We start from the raw sequence: 19,510 nt of genomic DNA, 5'->3' as shown, positions 1-19,510 counted from the left end.
GTTTGTGGAAAAAATGGATACCTGCATTCCATATCACTGTTTATTATAAAGGTCCCCAGGTCCCATCAGAAGGCCACTGTGAGGGACTCATGCATTTTTCACCATAGCATCCTGGCCTTAGGTGAACGGCTGTGAGGTGGGTCCTGGCCCTGCCAGCCCCTCCTAAACCCAGGTTGCCTCACTACCTACCTGGGGGAGGCCAGGTGTGCAGAGGGATGCAGGGCCTGGGGTTTCCATGGGGTGGGTGGAGACCCCATCCTGTGTTATGTGAACACAGCAGGACCAGGGTCTGCCGTGGTGGGTTGACCTTGTAGGCCCTGGTGGCGATGGGGCCGTTTCTGCAAAGTGGTGCACACTCCTCGGATTGTGCGGTGGGATGGAGCATTTTTTGATACCTGTCCAGGGTTTGTGCTGAGAGCAGCTGGTGAGGGGGTGCAGGGTCAAGAGAAGGAGGCCTGGGTGGGACCAGGCAGGAAGGCCTTTTGTTCTGTTGCCAAACCCTAATAACCAAAGTTAGGTCCCAGGTGGCTGGCCCAGCTGTTTTGTGAGAGACACCAAATATTTTATCTCAAGGGACCTGCAAGGAAGTGGAATTGAGAGGAGGTTGTCTGGTGCTGCCTCCTCCTGGGAGGAAGATAACTCCCCTGGCTGCATTCAGGGTCCCCTTCGAGCTGACGCCGGGCAGTCTGGGCTAGAGAGGCTGTCTCGCCCCCTTGCACACTCCTGTTCCACGGGAGAGGGGTTGTGCCCCTAGGATGTGCTCCGTCCTCTGGGTAGAGGACACAGCCTTCTGTCCTGCGGATGCTACCATCCTGTGCAGGCCCGTGTGTGGCCATCAGAGGGGAAGCCGCAGCTCTGCCTTCCCGTCGGCGGCCCTTTCTGTGCTGACAGTGTGTTCATATGAGTGACACCAGTGACAGGTGTGTCTGGGGGTGGAGTTACGAGTGTGTGGGGTTTTTTTCTAATGACATTTTTCTTTTATTCTTTATGGTATTATCTGCAAAATTTTAATAGCATACATTTTAGAATCGGAAAGAAAAGAGTGAAGTTATTTTAGAAACAGGAAACAAGAAACTGTTTGGAGACAGGGTCTCAGGCTGTTGGGTGAGCCTTGTGCTCTAAGCCGGTGGGTGTATGTGTGAACACCTGTTTGGGTCCTGCCTTTGAAGTGGTGATGGGTTGGGAGTCATTCCTGGTTTAGGACATTTAGCATAGTGCTTCTTTAGTGTACAGTGAACATGTGAAATGAGCCCCCAGCTAACTGGACGGCTGGGGGGATGGGTGTTATTAAACTAAAAGTACATCAGAAAACCTTATTGTTTCTACCTGGCTTTGAAGGTCCAGTATCCCAGCCGGTGCTCCCAGGACTTCCCTGCCCTAGGGAATCACCTGGAGCTGATGGTGTCGGTCTGGTTGGACCCTGAGATTGAACGTGTCTCCAAATGCCCAGGAGATGCCCTCACTGCTGCTGGCCCAGGACACACTGCAACCAGCTGGGCCCAGCCTTCCCCCCTTTTGGTAGCAGCACGGGTTCTTGAACCTTATTCAGACTCTGCAGTGAGTTCAGACCTTGAAGGCCCGCCTGGCTGTCGTTCTGAATCCAGGTAGAGAGTCTGGATGTGGGAGGCCTGTGATGGGGCTGCGCTCCGAGCCTGGAGGCAGCTGTTCCTGCTCCGGTTCCTGGAGCCTCTGCCTGTCACCCTCCACCTGGTGTGAAGTGCTTCTCACAGGCTGGTCGGCTTCTGGTGGGCTCTGAATTGTTGCTGCTGCGTCGGGATAATCCGTGTGAGCTGAGCGGTTGTCAGAGGAGACTTCCCAAAACAAGCAGTGAAACAAAACTTAAGGCTGACTACTAGACTCCTGCTTTATTTAGTAACCGCCTTCAGGGTGACTGCTGAGGTCAAATCTGTAGGTCAAGGGGACAGGGTCCCCGGGCCATGTCTGCACAGTGCACAGTCCGCTGGGCTCCTGTGGCCTTCCCTGTGTGCGACCCGGGGAGGGCCAGGGCCCTGGCGACCTGTGTCCACCAGCGCGGCCGCAAGACATTGGTGGATTTAACTCTTTTTCTTCCAGTTGGACAGCAAGGCAGTGAAACACACAGCTTTATCCCTCATTTCCGTCATTTTGAAGAGAGCATTGAAAACTATTGACCACTGTTTGAATAAAGAGGCCTGGGAGTCGGGAGTGTACACAGCCGCGATGATGGAGGACTTCGTGCAGCTCTTCAGAGAAGCCCTGAGCAAGGTGGGCACGGAAGCCGGGCTTCCAGGGCTTTCCTTCCAGGGGTCCCAGCACACCAGGTGGGAAAGGTGTGCTTGGGGGCACAGAGGGTGGGTGCAAAGTGAGGTGAAGGGGTTGGGGTGCTCCTGGGACCCCGTCTCATCAGGAGCTGTTGTGCCCCTTGCTTCCCCCTACAGCTGCACACACGCGGGGCTGGGGCCGCGGTGATGGGGTGGCCTGCTCCCTCCTCCCCGGGCTCAGTCTGGTGAGCAGGAGAGGCTGGTTGTCTGCAGACTGGCTGGCTCCCCTGAAAGAGCCGAGGGCTTGCTGGCCAGGGTCCCTGTAGCCTGTCATAAGGATGAGTTTATTGGTTCCCAGTGTCTTGCTCAGGTAAACAAATGTTAAGGCATTTGTTTTAATAATCAATCCTTGTATTTTCACCAAATCTTACTGTGGTTAGTTCTAGGATTACACCCCAAACCGAGCTCCCAGAGGACCTGGGCCTCTCTCACGCCCCCACTGGCCCGCCCTTCTCCCTGTTCTGTGCTCCTCGTTCGTAGGTTCAGTCCATTTGTTTCTCTTCCTTTTAACGTGACTGATTTTCTGTTTGTTTTCCCTTTTAGATTTTACCAGACCTAAACACCATCGTCTGGGTCTGGCAGTCATTTAGAAAGCAGGAAACGAAACAGGACGACGAGAAAGGAAAGAAAAGGGACAGTGGGACCCCTGCCACCTGCGTAGCTCCCCAGAGCGGTGAGGGCTCTGCACGGCCTCTGCGGTTTGCAGACGGGGCTGACCCAGGCCGCCTGGGACGACTCTTGTCCGGAGGGGCCTGTCTAGAGGGACTTTTGAGGGCCTCACCGGCTGTGGTTGAATTTTGTGTCCTTTTTTGCTTGGCATGGCATTGTGATAGAATTTTAACATCTGTTAGGAGTGTGCCCAAGCTTTATGCAAGCACTGTGTCTCTCTAGAAACTTGTATGATGGGTGCCATGTGCTCTGGCCTTTCAAGGAGGGTGGAGGTGGGAGGGAGGGCTCTCTGGTTCTGCAGAGAGAGGTACAGATCGAGGTGGGGTACGCGGTCTCCTCTGGTAACAAGGTGTATTGGCTCCGACCTTGTCATTGGCAAGGCACTGGGCTTTCTATCTTGTGTCTCTGTCCTACTTAATTTTTACAGCAGTCCTATGGGGGTAGGCACTGCTGTGTGTCCCCATTGTTCAGATGAGGACACTAAAGCATAGAGAGACAGAGTAGCTTTAACCTGTCCAAGGTCACAGCAGTGAAATGGGGAGTTAAACCCAGCCTGTTTGAACAGTCTTGACTTTTTCACCACGTCAACTCCTTAACTGTAGTCCCGTGGAGATCGGCCTGCAGCCCCAGTGTCCGGCACGCAGCTGACTCTGGTGGGTCATGGGTGGCTCAGCTGCCACTGATTGCTGATTGTGGCAAAGAAAACGCATGTTTCCTAATTCCGGCAGTTTTATTTTGGTTCAGATGATGCCGAAACCATCCTTCTGAAAGCTGTCCTGCTCCAGGTCATCTGCCTCTACCAGAAGGTGGTCCCGCATGTGGTCATGCAGTATAACTTTGACTTCAGCAAGCTCCTGAAAGGTGCAACTCCAGGGTTTGGTGGGCGCCCCTCTGCCGTTCCCGACAGTGGGGGTGAGGGAAACGCGGGGAAACCAGAGCAGAGTCCCTGGAGCCAAGGACTGGGAAGGCAGACGGGCAGTTTGTCTGACGTGTGTGACCCGCTAGCAGACTGATGTTCTTAAGTTGCTGCGTCCAGCGCAGTTCAGGACCATATCTGAGGACGGGCGACGCAAGACTTAAGAAACAAAGAGACAAAGTGAAGAGCCAAGATGGGACCAGGGGACTCAAGATCTCATGGATCAAGTGTCCCGAAAGCCTGGTCGACATCATATTTATTAGGAGGGTACAGCTCAGAAAAAAATGCGATCAAAGAGGTGGGGCTTTAGAAATTCCACGCCATAAGCACTAAGTTCTGCTTGCTGGTTAACTGATTAATTTCAGGCTCATCCCTTCCAGGAACAATCACCCTCCTCGGGGTATGCGAAATTTCTGTCTATTCCTGTTACTGCCTCCGGTACATCTTGAGATAGATACTTCCCTCCGGTTAAACAGCATGCTTTCATGCCAGAACAAAGTTCTGTTAATGGATGATCTGGCTTTCCAGGACCTTCCATTGTTTTACCCTAAGGAAATATCTGCCCTCCTTCATGCCCTTATGGTCAATCTCAGGATTTCTCCTTACATATTTTCTTTAGCATAATACATGTTATAGGTCATCTACTGCGTAAAACGTTAAAACAAAGCAAGCATGTGCATTTTGAGCAAGTAAGTGTGAATGTAATATTTTAGGCTCATGGAAATTTAGGTGTGTCTTATTTTCTAGTTGCTTGTTTTCCAGCAGCTTGTTTCCCAGCATTAAGTAGCCTGTCTTCCTTAAGGAAGTAATCTGATGATCACTGAACAGCATGAGGAGAGAAGGGAGAAGCCAGCCAGCTGAGTTGCCTGCCATAGGGGATCAACAAATAAGATTTTGTGACATAAATGCTAAAGCCTCTTTTTAAAGGAGGAGGGTGCAGAGGGGTGCAGAGTGAGAGGCTCTTGGAAGGATGTCGTGTTCACACAGAGGCTCTTCTGACGTAGTTGCTCATATTTCACCCAGTGAGTCAAGTGCAAACCACATCTTGTAAAAGTAACATTATGCTTGTCTGGCCATGTTTCCTTGATGGAAAAATTTGTCTAATAAAATTGACTTTATAATTGGGCCTACGGAGGAAGACTTGCAGAAATATCATTCTTGGGACTTATGTAAGCCATTGAAATAATCCTATTCAAAAGATATAATTAACTTTTTGATTGTTTGGAGGCAAAAAGTTCTCTTGCTCTGAGAATATGAAATCTACTAGAATGTGGCCATTTAATATTTAGTTCTGTGTCCTTCCCAAGCAAAGGAGAAGCCTGGAAATCAGGCCAGAGGCTAAGGACCCAGTCTTGGGCTTGGGTGGCCACAGCCGCCCACCAAGTGCCTGCAGTCTGGGAACAAGGTCTGCACCCCCTCCCGGGGACAACAGTAATGAGGGGCGGTACCTGGAGGGCAGCATGTGGTGAGGGGTCAGGGTGGGCCGAGTGCAGGCCAGGCTTCCTTGGGCAAGTGCAATCCCAGCTCTCTGTTGAAGGATTTGGACAGATCTTGGGAGGGGAGGATGTGTCGGGTAAGATGGGTGGGCAGAAGAGCGGGCACAGCTCGTGACCAGGGACCACAGGTCAAGGGTGGACTGAACTCCGTGTCCTTCCTGCCTATTTCCACAGACAGTTTCTTGTTCAGACCTTGTGGCAGGGGCAGCAGTAGCTGGGCTGCCTCCTCGTAACTTCTTATCTGTTTTCCTCTTTCTTGCCCCCAGGGGTCATCTCAGAGGAGGGCCTTCGAGAGGAGGTGCCTCCAATCCTGCAGCACCACATTCTGAAGGTGGCCCTGGAACTGCCTGCCAGCAAGTTTCTGTGGCTAAAGGCACAGGTAGGAGGCCGAGATGCCGCCTTCTGTCATTAACCACCCTGCTGGCTTGTCAGCTTCTGGGCCCGGGAGTTCCTAACTGGATTAGAACCCTGACAGTTATGAAGGAAGACATTAACAGTTCTCCTTTTAGAGAGGAGCCTTTAGAGCAGAGGCCAGGTCCTGATTTATGAGCCAGGAATCTCTTTGCTTTTGCAAAGTATGGTACTTAACTGTCCCTACTGAAAATACATTATTGCTGGTTATTGGGGGTTTTAATTTTTTTTTAATCTTGATTATTTTAAGTTATTCTTATCCTTTTTCAACCTTTTTGAAAATAAACAAACTACATTCCTTTTTCTTTGTCCTCATCCTTGGAGAATTTAAGACAGAGAGGGGAATAGACATCAACCCAGGAGAGGGTCAAGGCTGGTGGAAAAATTAGTTAAAGTTGCTGGCATCGTTTTCTATGTTTCTGATAATGTCTTCTAGGACTTTCTGGAGAACATAATGCTTAATCATAAAGGGAACTCATGATGAGACAAGTATTTACCTGTGTATTTAAACACAGGATGCCACATTACTTCTGTCCAAAGAGGGAAAATGACCAGGCAAAACCATGTTGTCTAAGCGTGTTTCTCCGTAGCTCAGATGGCTTATTTTCATGACTTGAAGCATATGTGAGATCTTGTATGAAACCAGCAGTGTGGAGATGTACGTTGGCACTTTTGCAGGTGGTGTTTCCAGAAACATACAAGCATGCTGTGGCACTGGGATCTGTGTGCCACGTGAGTCCTCCCTCTAAGGTTCACCTACATCGTAGTTGCAGATAATTCTCATCAAGAACTTAACTGCGCACCAGGTTTAACACAAGTGTGCTAAGTGCCATCTCATTTACCAACACGTAAGGGTGAGACAGCTGGAGGGGAGAGTGGTTAGAAGGCGTCTGCAGGGTCCCAGCCACAAGTGGAGGGTCCAGGATTGGACCCAGGCTGTGTTACCCAGGGCCCTGCTCTCACCCTTTACATATCCCGTGAGGTCGCTCCCAGGATCCCAGAGAGATGACGAGTCTGAGGTGTTTGGTGTGTCACTCCAGCTGAACTGAGCCATTGGGACCTTGATGATTTGGTTGGAGAATGAACAGAGGCCTCTTACTTTGAAAGAACTGCTGTTAAAATATTAATTGATACCCCTTGTCTCACCTTCTGCTTATAAGATGGGTCTGCTGGCTTTGTGAACGCCAGCCCTTCACATGTTGGGGTCAGGGCTTTGGGGAGACACAGACACAGCGGGGTCTGGGCTGGGAATCTGGAGCTTCACACATTCTAAGCCCAGAAGCCTTTGTTAAGAGGCTTAATTACGTATAAGGGACTGATTATATCAGCAGCGGCCTCCTGCTGAAATGTGGCGAGTGCTGTGTTTGACGGAGTCAGGCCACCCTGGGGTGGTCTGTTTCCCCACAGCCACCAGCCTGGCCCCGTCTGCACCAGGACTCCTGCGGCTTGAGTCCCACCTCAGCTGTTGAACAGCCTGTTGCCTCCTTGTGCCTCAGCGTCCACACGTGTGAAATGGGGTAACAGCGCCCCCCTCAGGCTGGTTGGGAAGATAGAGAAAATGTGTGAGAAGCACCTGAGGAGGCCTGTGCTTCCTGCTGGTACTCTGTTATCACTCCAGCTGCTGTCGGGGTGCTGGGTGGGCTCCCTAACTTCTGGGGTTCCTCAGTAAAATCCTGGCAGCCTTGCTGAGTTGTGGTTAAAATGAGATGAGACAGGAGGCTGGGAAGGATACCGGGCCTGCAGGACCTGTTTGCTCACCAAACAACGGCCTCTGTTACATTTATAATAAATATCCTATCATTCAAACTCCAGGAAGGCCCAGATGCAGAAATTATTGGAGGAAAACGATCCGTGTTTTACTTACTGATGAAAATGTTTGTGACCAGTAGCCATTCACAACTCAAGTCATCGACCAAACTCCTGATCGTGAAGGTGAGCACTTTCTTCCAGTTCCTTGTTCTGAGAAGCGTTTGGCACAGTCTTCCTTATAGTGGGTGCTTAGTCAGTCACCAGTTGTTGAATTCAGGGATGGATTAGGACTGTTACAATTTAAAAATAGAAGGTTTTATGGTAATTATTACTTTTTCTGTCTTAACCTGGCTGTGTTCCCAGAGGCAGCCTGGTGAAATGGGAAAAGCATGCCCGTTGAAGTCCTGTCCCTAAGTTTGAGTCCTGGTTCTGCCACTTCTGGGTGGCACTGAACAAGTTGCTTGGCCTCTCTGAGTTTAGTTTTCTCGTGGTCAGTGGGAACAATAAAGCCGCAGGATTACAGAGGAGATTACACGTGATCAAGTAGTAGGCCACGCCTGGCGCATTCGGGGCTCAGTAAGCAGATTTCGGCCCTCGGGGAGCTGTTCTGATAGGCGGCGCCCCTTCCCTCGGCCCCAGACTCAGCCTTCTCCAGGCGTCGGCCTCTTGACCTTGCCCATCACCCACCGCACGGGTGCCACTGAAGTCAGCAGGAGGGAACGAGGACCTTGACTGTTGGCTTCGCTTCCTTCTTGCTCTTGAACTCGTTCCAGGGCTGCGTCAGTTCTTGCTGCAGCAGCAGGAAATCCAGTTCCTTGGTCTGCTGTGCAGCAGGCACCTTGGGGATGCTGCAGAAATCACATTCACCGGTTTTAAGGTGCAGACATTTTACCTCTCTTTGAGGTGCTGATAATCTTGCTACCCTTTAGCCTCACCTGACCTGTGTGGAGGATGTGAACGTCTCGGTCTTGACCTCTCTGAGTTGCCGTTTCCTTACAGGTTGTGGGTGTGAACTTGACCCCAGCCGGGCTTCGTGGTCACGTGCTACATGGGGGTGGAGTGGCACGGTCGGCTTCCCCTCGGTGCGCTCGGTGCGGGGCTCATGCCATGGGGCTGCTTGGACCCCGAGTTCTGTCATCAGGCCATTTGGGGGTGTCACTTAACCACCCCTGCCAGTGCAGGTCCAGCCTCGTAACAAGTCCTGTTCCTCTAGAGATGGCGGTGCTTCTTGCCCGAGGCTGGAGTCCTGAGGGGCCACGTTGAGATGGTGCAACGTGACCTGTTCCCTGTCTCAGACACTTTCACACTGGCCGGGGATTGAGTAGCTATGAGGAGTGAGTCATGCACATTTACCTGGGTCTTTGTGGAAATCAGACTTCTAAGCAGCAGCTGGATTCTTTCCCTTTTTATTATTTAGGGAAGTGGAAGGAAAGGGATCAGCGGCTGCAGAACAAGGGATTCTGTTCTCCTTGATCGAGCCCCGAGTGACCGCTTTTCCTTGTGTTCTCGGCCATGGCAGTGTGGTTTTGAAGCCGAGCTTTAAAATTGGTTGGAACTTCGCGCCCCTCTGAGCCCCTGGGGTCTCTGCGTTGTGCTGCGGCTCCCCCAGAAGGCAGGTTCCACACTCACTTTTCACCGGTGTCTGCCTCCCGACAGATCCTGCGGGACACGGGGGTGTTTGAACACACCTGGAAGGAGCTGGAGCTGTGGCTGGAGCACTTAGATGACACCGCAGAGGAGAGAAAAGAAGCCGTGATTCAATTTTTGGAACGTGTAAGCGCGTATTTCCCTATAAAGGAGCACGTTCAGGACAGCGTACTAAGTGATCCGCAGTATAACTAAGGCATTTTTCATGCACCGGAGCCAAAAGGCCTCTCTTTCTGGCTCACTTCCTAATTTTTGCTGAGATGTCAGAACCTACTTAGTTTTAGAATCTGTAAAATGGGAATATATTACTGTGTGCTGTTTAATTCCCTTTTGGGAATTTGTCTTTGCAGGCAGGAATAGTGATATGCTAAAAGTGGAATTAAAAGCAGTGGTTTAAATGAAAAAGGTATTTTTATAAATTCTACGACAAAACGTTAAAAAAAAAAGACTTTGCAGAAGAAGTATTGTACTTATGCAGGCCTGTTAAGATTTTAGCTCTTCCCTTTATTTTACCAGTGACATTGTAGGGCATTTTTCATTTCACGTGCAACTATCCAAGTATTTCCCACTTGGCTCTTTAATGCTCAGGTTCTCCTGACGCTGGTGGCGAATCCCTATTCATACACAGACAAGGCTTCCGACTTTGTGCAGGAAGCCAGCACCCTGCAGGCCACCATGACGAAGCAGGACGCCGATGATGTCAGCATTCCCGTCTCCCACATTGACGGTGGGTGCCACTCCCTGCCCCTCCTTGGCTTCTGAAGAGCCAGCCAAGGTGGCATATTAGAGACAAAACAAGAATCACGCTGAAGCCTTGTGCAGAGTGCAGACATCCCATTTCTTTGTGTCAGAGATCAGCTTCCCCTGGAAACGAAAACCTTATTTGTTTATGTAACAGGAAGTGTGTGCTGGGCTTGTTGGCTGGGTTTTTATTTGTCTAGTGTTTGACCTTGCTCTGGGTGCTGGTCTAAGCCCTACAAATCTTAACTCATGTGACCTCATAAACAACCCTAAGTGGGGGGTATGTCCTCATTTTATATGTCAACAAGGCAGCTGAGGCACAGAGAGGTTAAGCAATCTGCTCAACCTCACACAGCTAGTATGTAGTGAAGTCAGGATTTGACTCCAGACGCTCTGGTCCTAGTCTGCACATTAACCCTTATGCTCTTCTGCTTCTCAGATTTTGGCTCATTCCCTTGAATATCCAGGTTAAAGTTCCTGGGCTTCTCAGTGTCATCTGAGGAAACTTCAGCCTGTTATCACCTGAACTGGATAAACCTGCATTTTGTTTGGCAAAGAATATGATTTTATAGGCCATGCTCTTATCTGTTTAGAATCAAACATTACATTAAGCATTTTCCCCCAAGGGAAGTTTAGCTTTTATTTTTTCCTCTTTGGACAAGTATTCTCTTGCTCATCCTTTCCTGGGGTTCCTTCTTGCTCATCCTTCTCTGGGGGTCCTTCTTGCTCATGGGGGTCCCTGGGCAGCTTTTTCCTTGGCTGGATCCCCCCTTTCTGTCTCAGATGTTCTCGACATGGTGGACGTCCTGGTGGAGGGCAGCGAAGGCTTGGACGAGGAAATTGGATTCTCACTGAGTGAAGACATGATCCTGCTCACGTTCCCGTTCAGTGCTGTGGTCCCTGCAGCCCTGGAGGCCAGGAATAAGTTGCTCCTGGGGACAGAAAATGAAGCAGGTACCTGTGTTCAGTCAGGATGTGCTGGGTGCATCAGGCCAGCAGGGTCTCTGTGGGGTAGGAGGTGGGATTCCAGGGGCTCTGGAAATAATTGCTGGAAAACCAAGGTATCAAGGGTTCAGACTCACCCAAGTGATGGCTACACAGCTGGTGGAACTAAGTGTTTAGGGGTAGGAATCTAGAGGCAGGCCAGGCTGTTGGGAAGTGGGTCATTTGACAGATGAGTCTGAAATACTGTGTTTGCGTGGCTGCACAGATACCTGCTGTAACACTGATGTTTTCTCTTCAGTATTTATTCTTGATGTCTTAATGCTAAGGTATGAGTCCTTCATCCTTACTGGGTATCCAAGCAACGCAGACCCAAGGAAGCACTCACAGATCACAGTGGTGTAATTAGTCAGGATTGCTCAGGCTTTGCTGCAGTAACAGATAAGCCCCAAAACATTGGGGGTTTAATAAGTAAAGGTCTCTTTCTTGATCTTGTCGGAGTTCCGGACAGGTTAGGTTGCTCTCCTGGGTGGCTGTCCTCCAGAAGGTAGCTCAGAGATCCAGGCTGCTCGTGTCTTGTAGCTGTGCCATCTCAACATATGGCTCGAGGGTCACTGTGGAAGGGTTGATAGTGGACAGTCAAGCAGGGTGTTCTGTCCGGGCCTGGGAGTTGCTAAACCAGTCCTGTGGTCCCAGCGTGACTGCTTGTGTTCCAAGGAAGAGGAAATAGATTGGTTGGCACTAAGCAGGTTGCAGTCCTGGGTGGCTTTGGCCTCACCTCTTCTATACCTGGGTCTCTACTTATGGGCCTCAGCATCTGAAGTCTGACTGTGTGCTGTATGTTTAATAAAATGAAGCCTGGTATGGTCTACAGTGGTCAGACCTGCCTTTCGGTGTGGTTATGTGATCCCTTGTGGAGTTAGTTGTTGGGGGTTTTTCTGGGTCTGGAATGTATGTGGGAGTTGTTACTGATGGATCACAGAAGGGCGGTCCCAGCAAGCATCTCCCCGCCATGCCTCCCTCCCCTGCAGGAGACAGCATCGTGGCGTATCTGACGGGGGTGCTGACGGATCTCCTCCACACCCAGAGAGACCCGCTGGCTCTGTGTCTTCTGCTTCAGTCTTACGACAGATTGGAGCCTCCAGTCCCACCTTGCTGCCGCCAGCTGTCCTGGTTCAGCCGATATTACAGCCGCTGGATCCCAGAGCCGGCCCGAGAGGCCTTGGTGAGCTGGGGCAGCCACCGCTTCTGGGAAAACCAGGCCTTTCTTTCCCTGGAAAACCCAGAGGTCTCTCCCTGCGGGCTGCAGCGGTGTGTGGAAACCTCCCCGATTCAGTGCCCTCACGTGAACACACACTAGGAAAATGTGTGTCACTGAAAATGTTGGGACTTGAATAAAATGCCGCAGGGTCACATATTTTTCAGCATCAGTAGGAGGTTTCTGTGAACTAGGCCTCTGTGTGTCGCCCGTCCCTGTTTCAGTGCACTGGGCCCCTTTGCCCTCTCTGCTGATCTGTTTTTCCTCTTCTCGGCCTCTGCTGTCTCCCCCAGCCGCTGCAGACGTCTGGCAGCCCTGCCCCGCCAGGCCCCCCGGACCCCTCCTTTGCCGCCCTGCTGCAGGCGGCCTACATGGGTGAGGAATCGGGCCCGCTCCAGCTCCTGGACGAGGTGGTTCAGGCGCAGCTGCAGGCCGCCCTCCTGCGCCTCCCAATGCACCAGGCCCTGCGCTCGGCCAAACACCTACTGCTCTACGTCGGGAGCACCGTGGAGAACTTCGGCCAGGTCAGCGCTGCCCCCGCTCCCCTGCGGCCCCCACGTGCTCCCCTGTCCCTGCCTACAGAGAACATGGCCTCTTGCAAGCGGCGGTGTTGATGGAGTCCAGGGACCCCATTGTCACCCCATTTGTTCCACATGTGGGGAGGGCGGTGGCCTGCTGCGTGGGTCCCCGGGCAGGCCTGCAGTGTAGGGGCTTGGCCACTCTGCTGGTCCAGCGCCCTTCCTTCCTGAAGCAGAAGCAGGCTGTGCACCTGCTTTCTCCAGGCCTTAGGTGCAGACCCGGCGGACCTCAGACTGGGAGTCAGGTGCGGCCGAACTCTGTCACTGGGGCAGCCGAGTCAGGATGGGGCCCTTCCCCTCTCTCCTGCAAGTTTTAATTCAGAAGTTCATTGCTGAGTCTTCTGTCCCTGGTGTGGTTTACAGAATTTTAGTTTAGGTCTTCAGGTGGGCCTTTTTCCCTTTTCCTCATTTTGGTCAAAATACACCTGTGTGTTTCATCAAGAGGACATGTCTTATTAAGAAATGACTTTGAGGTTGTTGGCATTTATGGGGAGTGGCCACTTCAGCCTATCTCCCTCCTTGATTCTCGTTTCTGGCACCTTCTGGCCCCGAGGAACCTGCTATCACTGTTCTGGTGACTGTCAGCTCTTCCGTCTCGTCCTCACAGCTGGGCAAAAGCACAGGGCCTCCCCTGCTGCAGTTCCTCCTGGATCTCCTCAGGCGCCTGGTTGTCCACTGTGAGCAGCTGGACGCCCAGAACCAGCAGAAGTGCCAGGCGGCCCAGGCCGAGTCCGACCTCTTTTTGGACATGGAGTCCATGGCCTTGCTGGAGTTGGCCAATGACAAGGTAGGGCCACCCTTCTTCTCCAGGTCTCCTTCCTGGTGGCCTTTTCCTGCAAGGTCACAGACACAGGCTTTCCCTCCATCCTGGTTAAAAACAAATGCATGTTCGTTGCAGGAAAATAGGGAGATGCAGAGAACTCTAGAGGAGACACTGAAAACCACCTGTGACTCCCCACCCCGAGATAAGCACGGTTGCCTTTGGGCATCCGTATTTGCAGGCACTTCTCTCCGCTCACACTTGCCCTCCTGCGAGCACTTCTCCCTCCCACTGTGTACTGTGAGCATCTCGAGAACTCGGCCTGCGTGTTTTCCTTTTAAAGAGTTGCAGCCTGAGTGGAGTAAAGGCCGGGCAGTGGATGGGGCCCTCGGTTGTAAACACACACAGTGAGTGCACTGCGCGGAGAGGCGTGAGCCCTCCTCTCTGCTGTTAGTCTTGTGAGGCAGGCTCTTCAGTTGGGGCCAGGCCGAACCTTTCCCACCACTTGCCATCTGACCTGTTGTACTGGGTCCAGGAGGCAGGCATGCCCCGCATTTCACAGTGCAGTGCACGCCTCCCTCCTTTGATCTCCATGGGGGCTCCGGGGGTGTTGCTGGGGCAGGACCACCTTAACGTCGTCTGTCAGCGTGCTCCTAATGTGCGCTTTTCTGTTTTTATTTGACGAAGCTCAATTGGAAAGTGTGATATGCTTCTCTTTCCTTCCCTCGAGAGTAAACGAGGAAAGGATGGTTATTCCCATCCCTGGAGCTGGGGTGACCTCGTGGGCTAGGTGTCATGTTCAGTGAGGCTGCATCAAGTCGTTCTGATCCAGCAAGGGCTCTCAGCCCTTTTCTGCTCAGTGGTTTAAACTAGTCTCAGGGTCAGAGCTAGTTCCTGGGGAGGGTCACTCGGTGGGGGTCACTCGGTGGGGGTCGCTCGCAGCCCAGTCTTCTTCTGAAAGTGGATGCAGGATGAGCTTCAGTTCTGGATAGTGGGCATTCATAGCAGTTTAACTCCTACCCGTCTTCCCCAGCCACGGGGTCTCCTAAGCCGAGGCCGCCCTGTCCAAGTTGCCAGGTGATACCCACAACCCTCCACCAGATCTATTTAGGCTGGTAGGCCTGCTGGGGAGAAACCAGGAGATGACTGATCTTAATCCCATGTTGGTGTTTCTGCATGGCTGGAGCCTTGAATGAGTGATGGTGGAGAGCAGTTTTGCTGCACAGCAAATTCATTTGGGCTCCATTTATCAGATACCTGCTGGTCTGGGTGGGGCACTGACCAAGTCACAGTTCAGCCCTTGTGGTCATCCAGGGGAGGAGGTGCATTACAGTTGGGTAACGGCTCTGACTGGGCTCGGGTGCCTCGTGCACCCCTAAGAGAGGCATGGAAACATGGGCTTGAGGATGCACCGGCTTAGGAAAGTTGTCTTCTGCTCTTCGTCCTGCCGCTGCCTGCTCTTAGCTGGCTGGGGCCGTGGGTGAAGTCCGGGCTTTGTCACTGTGTTTCAGACTCTGGAGGAGGTGCTCGGGGCCATCCTCAGACATCCCACACTGGAGGGCTGGTACCTGGCCCTGGAGCGGCAGGCCCTCCCTCCGCACACCCTCAGCCCCATCCTCGTGAAGCTCCTGGCAGCCCATCTCAGCAGAGGAGTCCTTCAGCTGCTGGTGGCCAGTGCCCCAATCCTCCAGGGCATTGGTCAGCTGGGCCTCCTGGCCAGGTACTCGGAAGCCATCACCCAGAGCGTCCTCAGAGAGCTGCGAAACCGGAGGGCGGGCTCAGCCTCAATGACGCCAAAGACCCTTCCTCAGCTTGAAGCCCTGCAGGGGCTGCATCCGTACATGGAGGGTGCCCAGCTCCGGGAGGTCACCCTGGCCCTGCTGAGCCTGCCGGTGGCCCACCTGGTGGCCCAGCGACCTGCCAAGTCCCCCAAGGAGAGACGGCTGAGCACTCTTGGGAGGGCGCTGGTCCAGCTGTTGACCAGCAGCCCCCGGGATCAGCTGCAGAGCAGCGAGCTCCTCTGGGCCTCCGAGTACGTGAGGGGCCTAGGGGCCCTGCTTCCCACGCTGGCCGTGGACGAGCTGGACGCCGTGCTCCTCCACGCACTGCAGAGAGAGCCCATGCTGGCCTCTGTGGTTGGAGTCGACCTGCTGGACTACTGCCTGGCCCGGCGGACGCAGGCGGCCCTGGGCACGGCGGCCCTGCTCCTGCAGCGGAGCTGCACCCACCTGCTGCGGTTTGAGCGCTGGTGCGGGCAGCCCGGTGTGGGGCGCTGCCTGCGGGAGGCCCCGGATGACCTCCTCCCCGTCGTCAACGTGTACCTCCAGTGCCGGGCTCGGGGACCCTTCACGCGCCCCGCAGGAGGTATGGGAAGGGATGGCCGGGCGGGCAGCCGGGGGACGTGAGAGCACGGGTCCAGTCTTAAGCCCGGGAACCTCACGTTCCTCACCGTGCTTTTGTTCTGTTTCCCCTCTGGTGTCTGACTCGGCTCTGGAGGTGGGGAAGGATGGGGAAATTTCAACATCCTTCCCCAGACCCCAGACTCCTGACCCTCTGGCCTGAGGTGTTGCCCCGTGCTGCTGTCTACTTGGAGTTACCCACAGGGAGCTGGGGTGGGTGGGGGGCAGGAGATGAGGGGGCAGTAGCTGCAGCCACTGGGGGCCAAGGAGGGAGCCGCCCGGGGCTGGGTCTCGTCAGGTTGAGGAGTCATTGGGTGACGGTCCTTTGAAGCGGTGGTGAGGTGGTGCTGAGCCAAGGCAGCCTGGGCCATGCTCTCTTCTCTCCCTACCAGTCAGGTTTCAGATCGGAGGCACTTTGTGATCACCTTGAACTTGAATTGTCTTGTGTATGAATGAGTTCTCACTCACTGCTTTGTCTCTGTGCGGCCTAGCTTTGCATGGATGACAGATGTTAAATTTTAAAAAATAAGAGCCCCCACAGAAGCAAGCCTTCCAGTGGGTTGTTCTCGGTGCCCCCTCCTGTTCCCAAGTGAGCTCAGGACTAGAAGGCTCACCGTCTGGTCATGACCTTGAGCTAGGGGCCCACTGGGTCGAACCGTCCCTGTCAGGGTTGAGTGACGAGAGGTATCAGTGGCGTGCTGGTGAATGTTCTAAGACCTGGCTCTTAGGGGAGAAAGATTTGTAGCATTTACCAATTTCCATGGTGTTATTACGCCTGTCATGGCCAATTTCAAGCTACTAGTGTGACATCACCCACGTGACAAGACCCCTGAAATCCAGCCACCAGCTCACATGAGCGGGTTCTAGCGCTCCGCAGTGATGGACTTCCCCTCCTGTTTGTCTCCGCCCCAGTGTCCTCTGCTGTCATTCCTGTCTTGAGGAAGGCCCTGTGGCGGCAGCTGCAGACCAGGCTGCTGAGTGCTGATGGGCCCCCAGAGTCTGGGCTGCATCAGGAGATCCTGGCCCAGCTGGTCCCATTTGCAAGAGCCAAGGACCTCCGTGTTCTCATGGACCATTTGCCCAGCTTGCTTCGGGCTCCAGGCAGTCACAAGAGGTATGAAGGCTTCGATGGTCTGGCTTTCCCATCTCAGAGTCACTTCCCCCTGTCGTGTTTATAAAGCAGTGAAAATTGCAGTGTTGCTGTTGCCTTAGTTGGTGAGAACAGTTCTGTAAGAACTCTTCCAGCATCCTGGCTAGAGTGAGTTCATCTCCGCAGGTGGATGGCTCCAATTCCCTTAGAGCCGTGATTCTCAACCAGGGGTGATTTTGCCCACTCCAGGGGACAGTTGGCAATGTCTGAAATTTTTTGTCATGATTTGGACGTAGGGGGAGGGTGTTGCTTCTGGCTTCTAGAGGGTAGAGGCCAGGGTGCGTCTAAATATCCTGTAATGCGGAGGACAGCCCTTGTCCCCCTCAAGAAAGAATCATTTGGCTCCAAATGTCAGTAGGGCCGAGGTTGTGATTGCCTGATTTAGACCAAGTTGTATCCTTTTTCTGGTGTGCTGATCGTGTTTCCCCTAGTCGTAAAAATTCTGGTACATCTTTGATGTTTGAGGAAAAGGCAGAGGAGGCCTGTGATTTCTGTGCTTGGGTAGCGTCGGTACCAGGACTCAGGGCACCTGTCTTATGTGGCCCATTGCAATGCTGGGTTATATTTCAAGCTAGAGGGGTTGAGGCCATGCCTGCCTCTAACTGTGACTGCTGTCTTCTGCTACAGTTGGATGGTGGCCGACTCCATCTCAGCCGTCCTGGAAGAGTCAGCAGAAGAGCTGTGTGCCTGGAAAAAGACTCTGCTGGAGGCCTGTGTGCAGTGGCTGGTCGAGGCCTTCGGTGGCGGCCAGCAAGACGACGGCACCCAGGACCAAGAGAAGCAGATGCTGCTGAGATTAAACGAGCTATTGGTAGGTGTCTCTTATCAGAGGCCCTAGTTGGATTTTTAAGGGGAAGAGTGTGCTAGAAAAACCGAGGTTTACAGGTACATTCCAAGCCAGGTGGCATGACTTGGACCTGGCGGCCAGTGGGAGGGGCTGTGTCCAGGAGGCGGAGCCGCAGGTGGAGGGCGAACTCTGAACTGACAGGCCATCGTTACCAGGGACAGATGTAGGAATTTGTCAGGACGCCTTTTGTTGCCTCTCCTGAGATGGTTGTAGAGTTTTGGTTTTGTTCAGACTGTTAATGAGGTGAATTATATTAATCGATCTTTGAATGTCAAACCACCCTTGCTTTCCCTGGTTAAACCTATGTGGTCTTGATATATTATCATCTTTATATATTGTTGGATTTGATATGCTGATGTTTTATTAAGAATTTTTGTGTCTGTGTGCATGAGGGATATGAGTTTATAATTTTATATTCTTGAAATGTCCTAGTCTGGCTTTAGGACCAGGTTATACTGGCCTCAGAATAAGTTAAGAAGAGTTTCACTGGGTGTAAAATTCCAGGTTAACAGTGGTGGTTTTCTTTCGGGACCTTAAAGACATTGCTTTACTGTCTCCTGGGGCACATTGTTTCTGATAGAAATCTCTCGTTCTTACCTGTTTCTCTGTACATCACGTCTTTTTTCTCTGGCTGCTTCCAGGGCTGTTTTTCTTTACATTGCTTAGAACAGTTGGACTGTGATGTGCCTCAGGGTGGCTTTCTTAAGGTTTCCCGTGCTTTGGGTTCAGTGAGCTTCCTGGCTCTGTGAGTTTAGTGTTTTCATAGAATTCGGAAATTATTAGCTGTTTTTGGCCTTTATTCCCTTTTATTGATGCATCCTTTTTTTTTTATGTACAAAATACTCATGTGTTTATGAATTAATGACCAAGTTAAATATGCAACTGCATATAAAAAGGGGCGTGTGTGTGTGTGTTTCTCTCCCCCATCTGCTCGCTCTCCTCTGGAGCAGCTGGGTGACGCTGGTGCAGGGGTGGGTGCCCTTGCTGGGTGACCCGCTCCTTCCTTCTCCCCTTTATGCCTGACGCATCCTTTTTTTTTTAATGTTGTATTTTTTCATGGAAATAACGAACCTCTTGAAGGCTAGAGTGCGAGTTTTTCCTCAATGCACGGTGTAAAATTGTGTTAAGAGTCATAGAGTCTGTGACTTGTATGTAAAGAAACACTGAACCCAAGACTTAAAAGGGAATCCTGAGGAAAAGGACCCCAGGTACAAGTTAATAAACGTGCGACAAATACATTTGGGTTCTAGGTCAGTTGTAGTGCCCACGTAGTTGTGTTTAGAGACTTTATAACCAGTATTTCAGACTGAATTTGTTGTGTTACAGGTTTGTGAATTTCAGGCCTGTAGGCACCCAACGCGCCAGGACCAGGGAAAAGGAGGGACAGCCCCGAGATGTGGGGAAGCCGCGCTGTGGACGAGCGGTGCCGGGCCCGGCCGGCGGGCTTGAGGGCTGGGGCGAAGGCTGTGCTGTGCTAGGCATTTGTGTTCTCAGGGCCTGCCTCCCTCCTTACCCCACTTTTCTTTTTTCTTTCTCTCTCTCTCTCTCGCTTCTTTTCCCTCCTTTTTAACAGTCAGTTTTTAGAGCAGGTTTGGGTTCATGGCAGAATTGAGCAGAAAGTCCCAAGCTCACATAGGCCCCCGGCCC

At 52.4% G+C, this 19,510-nt stretch overlaps 1 protein-coding gene across 1 annotated transcript in view; it reads left to right on the top strand.

The window, feature by feature from the left end:
- Positions 1-19,510, top strand: part of URB1 (URB1 ribosome biogenesis homolog) — a 62,463-nt gene that overhangs the window by 19,642 nt on the left and 23,311 nt on the right. Inside the window, exons 11-24 of the mRNA XM_031458802.2 lie at positions 2,074-2,244; positions 2,844-2,973; positions 3,714-3,830; positions 5,648-5,760; positions 7,605-7,724; positions 9,198-9,314; positions 9,777-9,915; positions 10,713-10,883; positions 11,903-12,096; positions 12,423-12,653; positions 13,315-13,494; positions 14,979-15,831; positions 16,779-16,980; positions 17,644-17,827. Of these exons, the coding sequence (XP_031314662.2) occupies positions 2,074-2,244; positions 2,844-2,973; positions 3,714-3,830; positions 5,648-5,760; positions 7,605-7,724; positions 9,198-9,314; positions 9,777-9,915; positions 10,713-10,883; positions 11,903-12,096; positions 12,423-12,653; positions 13,315-13,494; positions 14,979-15,831; positions 16,779-16,980; positions 17,644-17,827 (2,922 nt within the window). The remainder of the gene's footprint in view (positions 1-2,073; positions 2,245-2,843; positions 2,974-3,713; positions 3,831-5,647; positions 5,761-7,604; positions 7,725-9,197; positions 9,315-9,776; positions 9,916-10,712; positions 10,884-11,902; positions 12,097-12,422; positions 12,654-13,314; positions 13,495-14,978; positions 15,832-16,778; positions 16,981-17,643; positions 17,828-19,510) is intronic.

The sequence above is a fragment of the Camelus dromedarius genome, chromosome 2, assembly GCF_036321535.1.
Source record: "Camelus dromedarius isolate mCamDro1 chromosome 2, mCamDro1.pat, whole genome shotgun sequence".
In the NCBI taxonomy this organism is placed as follows: domain Eukaryota; kingdom Metazoa; phylum Chordata; class Mammalia; order Artiodactyla; family Camelidae; genus Camelus; species Camelus dromedarius.
The sequence above is the reverse complement of the archived record's forward strand: the minus strand, read 5'-3'. Positions and strand labels throughout refer to the sequence as shown.